The 12,216-nt window shown below is 46.0% G+C and overlaps 1 protein-coding gene across 1 annotated transcript; it reads right to left on the bottom strand.

Moving 5' to 3' along the window:
- Nucleotides 1-7,189: 7,189 nt before the first annotated feature.
- Nucleotides 7,190-9,372, bottom strand: MELLADRAFT_64400 (uncharacterized protein; the record flags this gene model as incomplete). The annotated part of the gene is made up of 3 exons (XM_007411488.1): nt 7,190-7,381; nt 8,175-8,674; nt 8,952-9,372. 3 exons carry the CDS (start codon nt 9,370-9,372, stop codon nt 7,190-7,192), a joined length of 1,113 nt encoding a protein of 370 aa, XP_007411550.1.
- Between the last annotated feature and the right edge of the window lie 2,844 nt (nt 9,373-12,216).

Raw genomic sequence — 12,216 nt, forward strand, 5'->3', positions numbered from 1 at the left:
TTTAGTTGCTATGCTTGTATGAAAGAAATGAACAATCATCGGTTTTGATTCTTATTCGTTTATAAGCCATTATTGACTCTTATAAACTGGTGCATTACTTACAGGTTATGAGCCTATTACCCGAGTAATCACTGTTATTACGTCACTGGCTTTCAACAGATCAAAGCGTTTCGTCTCTTTTTTTGATTCAATTTCAATATGTCTACTACTCCTCCTATTGACGAATCCTCATCCTCCGAACGCGACCCTTTCCAGCCATCGTCATCTTCTTCAGCTGTCTCTGATTCAACACTGTCGGATCTTTCTTCATCATCAACTACTATTCCAGCTAATTATCGCGCCTCCGACGATACTACCGACGTTTTTCCTGTTTCGTCAATTGTGCCTCTTACCTCTTCTCGAACGATGTCTACCACTATAGCTACTGCCGATAACCAGGTCAAGATCCCTGAGCTTAGTAATGGCAACTTTGCCCATTGGAACAAGCGCCTCCATTTTGCCTTGCAAACTCGGGGACTCCTCAAGTATCTTACCGAGGATACTCCTCCAGCTGATGCTGATGGTCAGGCGTTATATCGACATCAACAAGGTCGTGTAATGGAAATCATTGTGGGATCGGTTGATGCGTCCAACGATTCTTCAATCCAACTCACTGACACTCCCAAAATCGCTTTTGAAAAACTCACTAAAGCTCATGGTGGTAGTGGTGGAGTGCTCGCTGCGTCTACAATCTGAAAAATCGCCACTGCTCGATTGGAATCCGGTGAATCATTGTCCGATTTTATTCTTCGAGTTCGCATTCTTCACAACCAACTTGCGCAATATGTTTTGGATGATAAGGAGATCACTTTGTCATCTAAGCTTTTGGCTATCTTCTTGTGTAATGGTTTAGGAAAAGATTATGAGTTTATCACTGCTCCGTTCTTCGCCGACCTCTCCAAGCTCACCGTTCAATCAGTTATGGATCGACTCGTTTTGGAGACAGTTAAACGATCTTCCTCTGGTCAAACCTCTTCGACGGCATCTGCTTTTAAATCTTCGTTGGCTCCTGTCAACTCTTCTGTCTCGAATGGCACTCGCCGTATAGGTTCGGGCCCTGATGATTTATGCAACGTACCTAATCACTGAGGTTTGCCTCACACCAACAGAAATTGCCACAAGCAAAACGGGACCAAGCCGCGTTGTGAGGGTAATGGTTCTTCCGGTGGTCGTGATGGTACTGGTTCATCTGGTGGTACTTTATCTCAGGCTGAAATGGCTCAACGCTATATGAAGATTGTGGCAGCTCGTCAAGATCAGAAGGTTGCTTCTACTCCTAATCCGAACTATGCTGTCACCACGTCGAATCAATTTAGTGCTCTTGATTTTATTGATGAATTCCCAGATGAAGGCTTTGCCGCACAGGCTTATATGGCGTCAGATGGTGCTTCTTATGATACTATTTTAGCTGATACTGCTGCAACCAGAAACATATGCTTTAATAAGGATATGTTTATTAATCTTAAGCCTATTGCTCCTGTTAAAATTACTGGTATCTCGGGCGACCCTCAATTCGCTAATCATATGGGTTCAATTATTATTCCTGGTTTTTCTGAGGAGAATCACTTACCCATGGACATATTAGTTTTGGATGTTCTTTATGTACCGACTATGGTGGTTAATCTCTTATCATTGAGCCAATTGTGTGCCAACGAGGCGTCTTTCTCAGGGTCCGGCAATAGCATTACTGTTGTTGGTATGGCTGGTAATTGGTACTTTGTATGCGAGAAAACTGAAGATGAACGACTCTGGCAATGCAAGGTTCGCCTTACACCTTCAGTCTCTGTTTTTTCTGCTTCGGCTGAAGTTTGGCATTATCGTTTAGGTCACCTCCATTACAATGCAATAAAACGCCTAGCATCTTCTGGATCTATCAAGCTTTCTCCTCGTGTATCATCTTCAGTTCCATCTGCTTGTATTACATGTCAAAAATCTAAGATCTGTCGTCTACCCTTTCTGTCTCATTTTCCTGTCTCTTTGTCTGTGTTACATCGAATTCACTCAGATGTTATTGGCCCATTTCCTCCTTCTCTTGGTGGTGCGCGTTATCCAGTTTCTTTTATCGATGATTGTTCTCGTTTCTCTACAATTTTTTGTATTAAACTTAAGTCCGAGGTTTATAATTGCTTTGTGAAATTCAAGACTCAAGTAGAACTATTATTCGACAAGAAAATTAAGTTTTTGCATACGGATTGTGGAGGTGAATATCAAGCTTCTAATTTTTTATCCTATCTCAGTACGAATGGGATCGTTTTGGAGCAGGGACCAGCTGAGACCCCCGAGCACAACTCTGTTGCTGAACGATATAACAGAAGCTTGATCGAGCGTGTGAGATGTAATTTACATCACGCCTCTCTTCCGGTTAAACTATGGGCCCAAATTGCTTTGGCTACGGCATTTACCCTCAATCAATCGCCACACTCCTACCTAAATCACCAATCTCCTTTGACTGTTTGGAACTCATCTATACCCGATAGCGGTCTACATGGACCTGATCCTTCTTTTTTGAGAGCGCTTGGTTGTTCAGCTATATATCTATCGCCACGGATCTCAGGAAAGTTAGGGCTCAAAGGTCGAGAAGGCGTGCTTCTGGGTTATGAAGGAGGGGCTAAGGCTTATAGGGTATGGGATTTGGAGTATAAGAAGATAGTAGTCACTCTCTCTGTTATCTTTAACGAGACTATCTTTCCTTTTTCATCCCAGTCATTGGCTCCTGAATCTCAACCTTTCGTCATCATTCAAGATCCTGGCTATGATCTTCCCGATGTTATTTCGGATTCTCCTTCTATACCATTGGTTTCTCCTCCGATTACACACAATTCTACAATTTATCGTTCTACTACCGGCTCGGGCCTTAGGCCTCTTCTATTATCTTCTGCTTCTCCTCGTTCACCCTCTTCACCAAGTCTTAGAGGACATAGTATTGTCACCTCATACATCGCCGTCAATCCATCCTTATCAACAAGTGTCATTGGACAAAAATCCTCCCGTGTCGCCTCCGCTTCCTCCTTGGGTTCATCCAAAAGCAGAGTGGATCGCCCTGTCAGAACAACAAGTAAGCCTGAGCGTCTCGGTAACTTTATTGGCCATGTGGGAACCGAGATGAATGATGAACCTACCTATAAACAGGCGATGGAGGCTCCGGATGCTGAAGAATGGAAAAAGGCAATGAAAGCCGAGTTCGATTCTTTGGTTCAACACAATGTTGGCAAACTTGTTCCTAAACCTTTGGATGCTCGAGTGATCGGTGGCATGTGGGTACTGAAGAAGAAACGTGATGAAAATGGTGTCATTCTTAAATACAAAGCCAGATGGGTATGTTTCGGCAATCGACAGATCGCCGGAGTCGATTTTCATGACACCTACTCTGTGGTAGGCAAAGCCGATACCTTTTGTTTGCTTGTAGCTATCGCCGCTTACCTCAAATGTTCTGTCATTCAATTCGATATCATCACGGCATTTTTACATGGGATAATCAAGGAGCGAGTGTACATCCAGCAAGTCAAGGGTTTTGTTGAACCAGGTAGGGAGGGTATGGTGTGGGAGTTAGGCAAGTCTTTATATGGTACTCGTCAGGGTGCTAGAGATTTTAGCAATCATCTACGCTCTGTCCACTACTATATCCGCCAGGGACTATTTAAGTAGGGGGGACTACGGTTTTAGACCAAGTTCTGAGCTTGGTGACTAACCGTAGATATTTACTAACAGGTAGTTACAGGAATGGAGAGTCTCACAAAGGCTCCAATGTAACCACAACTGTAAAAAGTATAAGATCATACTTTTATGGGAAGTACTTTCTCATATCTCTTACTGAGGTGGTGTGGGGGGTATGCCCCGGCAGAGCGGACCCTAGCGGTAGACGTCTACCGCAAGGAATGATCCGCTCGACCGGGTTGAGAACAAAGGAGGCCCTATGGGGTCTTCTCTTCCCCGTAACTCACGGAGGTCCGAGCCGTGAGCCTAGAGAAGAGCCCAATTCTTGGTCCTCCGTGTGGTACCCCTGAACCAACACCATCAAGAAGGTATACACTGTATGTAATTTTAAAGTTTGCGTGTACAATACAATAGGACAAGGTTTTGCCTAGAACTTAATGGAAGGTCATCTAGGAAACTCGGCGTCGATCTCAGACCCCTCTCGTTTGTCTAAACCCCAAGGAGGGAACAACTTCGTTAAGAATTGATGTTACTATCGACAGAACAATGATGTTGATGCACTCACACCAGACCACGGACTCATTGACAAGTGTTAACTCCTCCACCGCTCTCTGGTTTCACCCACTGTAACTCTTCTGACAACCTAATCGTTGCTTTCAGGTCTTTCGCCGGGAACTTCCTCAAGTAAATCATGTACGAGTTGGATGACCAACACCCGCACCTCTTGACTTCATCTATACAAGCTCCTAGGTTCCAACGGAGCGAGGCGCCGCCTATTTGGAACAAATGCCCATGTAACAGCTGTTTTCTTTTTGAGCGTTTCTTGTTCCAGACCTTCCTAAACTCGTTGATGGCTTCCGCTTTCCCTAGGCGTACTTTCTTACTTCCGCGTACTAAGGAGAATATCTCATCCCTGGGTTTCCGCGGCCGAAATGCAAACCACGATTCCAACATCAAGACTGGATCCAAAAGTGAGTCCTGCCTGTGTAGAACGATCCACTGCACCTCCCCTGGCTCGGCTGTCTTTGCGTTGTGTATCGCAATCTTAACGAATGATTTATCCTTCGCCCAAACTAGGTCGTTCCATTGCGGCATCCTTTTCCTCGGATCGTCCGTCAGTAGTTCCCCTAATCTAGCGGTGCCCCAAAATGCAGCAAGGGCCGCCGTCAACAGGGCCAGGCCTCGTTCTCCTTGGTCCGGTAACTCCTCCAGGAGAACCACCAGATCCGATAACAAGACTGGGGGCCTCGTACAATCGACATCTGCGAATCTTGCTTCTAGCAGCTTTGACGCTTTCAGGAGTGGCTTAATGGACTGATCGACTTTCGATGGGTAATCGACACCATGGTAGACGTGCCATGCCTTCACTCCAGCTACATAGGCCTTTAAGGTAGATGACCTAACCGACTCGTCGTTCGCCGCCACTCTTTCCTCCTTGATGGACGCCCAGACCACGAACTGCCTCATGATAGACGGGGAGATCGGTAGCAAGAGAGAGCGATATAGACCTTTTGCAGTAGCAAAACGATGAAGCTTTATGATACCCGAGTTATAACCTTTAAGCGTACCGTCACTCCAGGCCCCGTTCAGGAAGTGTTGCTTCACCGCGTCGATCCCTGAGTCGTCGACCCCCAATGCATCCTTCCTGAAAGCGCCAAACAGTTTTAGGATCTTCTGCAACTTCGTTGGGTTGGAGATATCAGCTGGCGTGGTCTTCGACGACTTTCTCATGGTGACCCTCTCCACGTAAGTCGCTCAGATGGAATGTACGCCTTGAAGTGTTGGTTCTAACGAGACTTGATACAACAACAGAGACAGGTCTCTCGGAATTTCCACTCGGACTTTGTGGGACCAGGCCAGATCTCCTCGAATTCCGCGAGACAGAGCATCCGCGGGATTAGTTTCCGATGTAACTCGTTTCGCCTTCACGTTACACTCCAGTTTAGTAAGTAGTCGCTGGATTTCTTTCCACTCCTCATGCACTTGCACATCTTTTGACTTTTTCTTGGTCACCGTGGACTGTGATGTGGTGTTATCAGTCCACACCACAAACTTTTTGCCTATGACAGCAAATTTCAAAAAACATCCGAGTCAGAGCGGCCTTATTGCAGTCACATCTCTTTGACTCACCTCTTACGTCACGAAGTTTCTTTACCACCAACAAGCTCAGACGGATAGCGGCTGTTTCGGCCCAAGCGATGGATCTTTTGCCATCCGACAGATTCGCCGTTTGCCAGCCGTCGAAGAACTTAAAACATGCCCAATGATCCTTGACCAGCACACCTATCCCGAAAGATGAAGAGGCGTCGCCTGCCCATTCGATCTCCAATGCCTTCGGTTCTGGGATGATGGGTCTAGAATTGAAATTACTCAAGCATTGATCCCACTCTTCTAGGTCTGCCCTTGCTCCGTCCGTTAAGTGTCTCAAGGCCGCCTTATTCTTCCAACCCTTCATCATCCGATATAATGACGGGTGCAACGATAATTGTCGGTAAGCTTTTTGCCAATCGAATATGGCCGCTTCCCATTCTCCGGGGAAGCGTTGGAAGAATCTTGCCACCCTGTTGAAGTCATCCCACTGGGTTCCATAATTCAGTTTGTTGACAAAGGAGTTGACGGAAGGTACTTCTGGATTGTTTTTAGGGAAGGATAGGTCATTTATCAGTCGAATGGACCCATCACCGTTAACCGCGCTTCCCATAGGATTGGAGCGGAAAAATCCTAGCTTCTCTCTCAGTTGTTCGTGAGTAAACGGTCCTGCGATTCTCCCAGCTCTGTGCTCTTTTGCTAAAGTCCTCTCAATCTGTAGTTGTACCGCCAGTGCCGACTTATGGTTCGGGGGGGTGTACCAAGGTAGGTTCCCTATCGAGTGTTGTGGTATCCCGCGACAGAAGCCACATTGAAATCCGTTAAGAATATAGGGGATACTTCTGTCTAGGCCAGCTTCTAACATACACCTCCTCCATTCTTCGACGTTCATCTTGCTCGGGACCGGAGCTGGCCATACATCGTCGACTTCCACTGTGAAGAGTTTCCTCTCCCACAATGGCAATGGCTCATCCGGTACGCTTTCTTCGCTCGAGCTACTCGCGTATGGTTCTTCACCATCTGATGATTGGTCTGGCTCGTCCTCGTTTGGTTCTAATACTATGTCCATCTTGGCGTTTAGCACCCCGCTCTCAGGCCTCTCAGACCTCAACTCTCCTAGGTTACTACACGCTGCAGAAATTCTACGCAGGGATCTACAATAAACAGAGCACGCATTCACAATTCAGGAATTCACATTTCAAGGAGGTATTTGCCGGACTATCTGACAACAATTGAGAAGGCCGTCAGGCTCTAATGCGTACCACAAGATGAATGAAAACAAATGAACAAGGAGGAAAATCAGAACAGACAACCAACACCATTGGACACGAAACCAATGTAGCGGTAAAGGGCAAAACATTTGGTCAGTTGACCCGGACTCTCTTTGCTCTTCAACTGAACGCCCGACTCACTTTTCAGTCGACTCCGCAACCTGTGACTTTTGTGTCCCAGCACTGCCGTTTTGTTTGCCGCCTTTGTAAAAATTGTTCTTCTTCACAAAAGTGCCGGACGCCCCCGATCCTTCTACTACATTTGACTCTGTCGAAAGACGTGCGACCACACTCAGGTCAGGACTCTTTCCGGGCGTTAGAACATGGAGCTAAAGGAAGACCAGAACGCTAACCTTTGACATAGTTGCCGTGTTGTTTAAAGTTTCTGTTCTGGGGGAAAGAACCTTTCCTCCCGTAGTGCTTCTTACCGGCTCCTCCCCGATTGCCCTGATGGACCTGATGGCTGTCCTCTGCTTTCCCTTTGGTCGGAGCCGATGGGGTTGCTATCGGTTCTCTACCAGTTGTGAAGTTAAACCCAAACTTGGGTTTCCCGGGAGCATACGGGTTATCTTCAAAACCAAGGTCATTTGCTCGGTCGGCCTCCCGCCTAGCTGTGTCTTCGACCGTGGACTGAAGACCATTCGGTAAGCGGACTTTGTCTTTCAACACCGTTTTCCCATTGACTTTCGTCTTGATGAGCTTACGCCTCCTGAAGATAACTGTCCTGATTGCCAAGTGATAACAAAGCGCAACCATCCAACAATTATACTTCTTCTTTAAGCTGGAGATGATTTGTTTGTGTTTTTCCACATAAACCGCATAAGCTTCATGACCATACACTTCTCTAGCGTATCTCTCCTCCAAGTCACACATCTCTATGAATTCACCATAAGTTATCTGACATTCTCTAGCTTTTTCTGAGGAATTACCGGCAGCTAATTTCGATTTCTTCTTTTCATCATCATCTTGGTCATGCCACTCTTGGATTGACGACTTGACAAAAACCGTCAGTGGAACGTAGGCCCTTAACTTCTTAAAACCTTTGTCCCATTTTGTGGGAAAATCTGGTAAGTCAGCGGACTTAAAGTCGACGTCTGAATAGCAAAGTTCTGCTTCGCTCACTGCCGAGGAGTCATCTGAAGTGGGTAGCTCCGAAGGAGTTGAGTCGCCGGAGGAGGAGGGGTCGTCTGAAGATTTCTTGGACTTCTTCTTCTTCGACTTTGACCGTTTCTTTGGTCGTCTCTTGGGTGTTTCTTCCTCAGAGTTTGACGGAGGGGAGGAAGGGTCCTCCTCGCTAACTGATGGTTTCCTCTTTGGTTTCGAGGATTTCGTAGCTGGCCGATCCAGAGGTGCCGAAGGCTCGGGGCCGTCTTCCTCTAGGTGAGGTTTGTCTCCTCTCCCTGCTGGAGGGGCGTCGAGGTGGGTAGCTCTTTTCAGAACCGCATCGACTTTGACCAGAGCCGCTCGTGCTTCTTCGGCAGTACCGAATTCAACTGCCCAGTTAAGCTCGTCCATCATGGATAGATTCTGAGGGGGACCACTCTGCTTGTCCGCCGCCGTGGGAACTGAAAAGAATTGCCACGCGAAGAAGCAAAAACCATAGTCAGTAAGATTACTCTTATCTAACACCGGTCAAGGATATTTAGGTATCTGGCGCTGATAGCTGCCTCCCTCCCTAGGGACACCCGTAGGGCTCATAAAAGACGATCAAACCACGATCTCTCCCCAAGGGGTATAAAGATGCAGCGTCTAAACGGAGCGCCAAGGGCAGCATCCTATGTAACGAACGGATGGGAGCGCTAATAGCCGCTACCCGAATAAATTCCGATTCCGTTCTAGGCGCCTACGGCAGCCCTACAGTCCAGCGGGGAGTATCGCAATTCGCGTAGTTGAGCTCACCTTTAATTCTTCTACTGCTCCTTTCAAGGCTTGGGACTTGCTCTTCTACTTGACGGGTTGAAATCTTCTTCTTCAAGGCTAATTTAAACTTCTTCTCATTTTCTGCCTCTGAAGACTCGTCATCACCGTCCATCTCCAACCCAACATTCGGGCCTGCTTCCGTGCCGGTAGGATCGATTGGTTCGCCATCAGCGTCTTCAGTGCCCGCGGGTTCCTCCAAAATCCCGACAATCGTAGACGCAGGCATCCCACTTGGCTGTGTCGATGGAGCTGGAGCTCTAGATCCTGCTCGCTTTGCCCTATTCTCCGCCTGAATTTGTTCTTTTTCTGCTTGCAGTCTTTTCTTCTCTTCTGCCTCCAAGTGAATTTGATGTAACTTGTTCTTCGCTACCACCAGTTTATCTTTTTGGGATGAATCCATATCAGAAAAATTTTCCAGAATGTAGACAAGTTTTATGTTCAGAGAGATGAGTATGGGAAGAATGAATTTTAATGAATAAAGAGGAGTTTGTGTTTTTTTGAAAATGTTTTTGAAAAATTTCTATGACTAGAGTGATAGAAATATGTTGGAAAAAGGCTATGCAGGACTGAGCTGGGCAGGCGTGGGAGAAGAGGAAGAATTGTAGCTAGGAGTGAAAAACTTTTTCTCTCTACATTTCTCTTAGACCTCTCCTGCCGCGAAGCCGTCCCGGGACTCGGGGCTGCCCCGCACTCCATAGCCCGTCCCTGTTACGTTACGTAATGGACTCTAGGCCTACCGTCGCGGGCTTTGGGTAAACTAGCAATCTTATTGGCTTTCGGTTTCGAAACTTCAAAATCCGACGACTGCTTATTCATCTTCTGACGATGTTCCAACTTCATCTATCTACACATGCATGTTGATGATGGTTTCCTACGGAATGCGAGACGTTCCAAAGTGACAATGCGAAATTTCAAAAAACGAAAATCACAATCCCCGGGTGCGAAATTCAAAAATCAAAGACAAAACTACAGAAAATACTCAAATACAGGGATAAAACCCCTGTACCGGAGTAAAAGTCATGGCAGAAACCCCTTTTTGCCCATTTTCCAGTGGTCGACACCGTTTTCATTGCATTGTCACCTTTTGACAAAAAGTACCAGCAACACCAAAAACCAAAAAATCAAAAAACCAAAAATCAAAAAATACATTTCTCAAACTTTACAATTCAAACACCAAAGTTAGATTCTACTGCAGTCAAAAACCACATGTTGGCCAACTAGCTACAAGCTCGGTCTCACAGGTATCAACACCTCCGACCAGAGACATTCTACCATCAGTCTCAAGAGCTTCAAAGTACCTGCTTACTGTCTCGCTCTCCTCCAAAACCTCTTTCATCATCATCAATCCTCTTTGATTGTCCTTGATCTTCTTATTTCTTTGTCATCCATCCTTGATCTTCCTCAATCTTCGTCACCCGTCCTCGATCTTCTTCTTTCTCCGTCAACCGTCCTCAGTCTTCTTATTTCTTTGTCAACCGTCCTCGATCTTCCTCAATCTTTGTCAACCATCCTCGATCTTCCTCAATCTTCGTCAACCATCCTCGATCTTCCTCAATCTTCGACAACCGTCCTCAATCTTCTTCAATCTTCGTCAACCGTCCTCAACCTTCTTCTTTCTTCGTCGACTTTATCCTAGAATATTCTTCGACCATCCTCAATCTTCTGCAATCCTCATCCAAACACCTTCAATCTCCATCACCAACTACACACCAACATGCCAGCGAAAATATCTGATGAAATCTTGCGACCGCTTTTGGAAGAAGCTGTGGCTAACAACTGGCCAGCACAAACAGTATGTGACACTGTTTGGCAACGGCACAACATCCGAGTATGTGTAAGAACTGTTAGAAGACGGATCAAAGAATGGGACTTGAAACAACAAGGAAATTATGATGTGGAGGTTGTAAAGGATGCAGTATTAGATAATTACAAACAATCTCTGAACCCAAAGCGAGCTCTCATTGCCCTCAAAAACGAACACAACATCATCATCAGCCGGTCAACTTTAGCTCGAGTTGAGAAGCAACTCAATCTTCACCGCCAAAAGGATGATCTTGACATGGGTGTAGTAACATATGCCACCGTATGTAGCAAGATTGAAGAACTTCAGATTGAATATGGAAATGTACTTGGAATCAAGAGTATCAAGAAGATGCTAGCTCAGGAACACGAGCTTCACATCCACCGGCAAGTGTTTGGGCCTTCTTGATTCCATTTGCTCTGATGCTAATTACATTTGAAATCCTCTTTGATATAGTGATGTTATTGCGGCTATGATGAAGGCAATGGACCCAGATGCTGTCAGAATGAGAGCTGCTCATAAACTCAAGTGACGGGAATACTATGCGGGCGGTCCCAATGAGGTTTGGGCGGCCGATGGACACAACAAGTTGATCAACTTTGGAATTGGTATATATGGATTCATTGATTGCTGGTCTCGAAAGATTTTGGGACTTCATGCTCATGTCACCAACAGCGACCCCCGCCATGTTGACTTGTGGTATCTGGGCCTTGTCAAGAAACAAGGTGGCATTCCCAAAAAGCTCACCACGGATCAAGGAACTGAGACTGTTCCTCTTGCTGGACATCAACTTTATTTTGGAGAAACTTACGGTTCCAGAGCTCCAGACTGGCCTTATCATCAATATGTCCCGTCCCCTCGTAACCAAAAGATTGAGTGCTTCTGGGACAAAATGACTTGTGGACTGACTGGAAATATCAAAGCTAAAATTCAAGAGCGCATTGATCAAGATTTATATAATGACAATGATCCAATGTCTAGGTGAAGCTCCTTTTTTTTAATTGGTGATTCCATGCTGAAATCTTTGTTATTGCTTTTCAGGACCTTGTTTCTCCACCTATTTATCCCCGTCTTTCAACGAGCTCTGGACAAATGGGTCAGGTTTTACAATGGTTTCTGCAGACGACACGACAAGCGGTCGAAATTACCTACTGGATGTTCTGCAGACTACTGCTACAAAAACCCCGTTGACGAATTTGGTTGCATTGATTACCTCATACCTGTCCCAGGTGAAGCGGTGGATGCTATCCTTGCTGATGATTACCCGGAGCAAGAACACTTGTGGAGCACAACCCCTGAGTGGTTTTCCCCGGTGGTTGATCAAGTCATGGAAGAGGTTGGAATTGTGAGCGGGGATTTGGACATTGGAAATTTTTGGGGTTCTTTTGATGTTGTATTAGCAAGATTGAAAGATTTGTCTTGGAGTAACACTCCCTTTGCCCG

The sequence above is a fragment of the Melampsora larici-populina genome (genome assembly GCF_000204055.1).
Source record: "Melampsora larici-populina 98AG31 unplaced genomic scaffold MELLAscaffold_25, whole genome shotgun sequence".
In the NCBI taxonomy this organism is placed as follows: domain Eukaryota; kingdom Fungi; phylum Basidiomycota; class Pucciniomycetes; order Pucciniales; family Melampsoraceae; genus Melampsora; species Melampsora laricis-populina.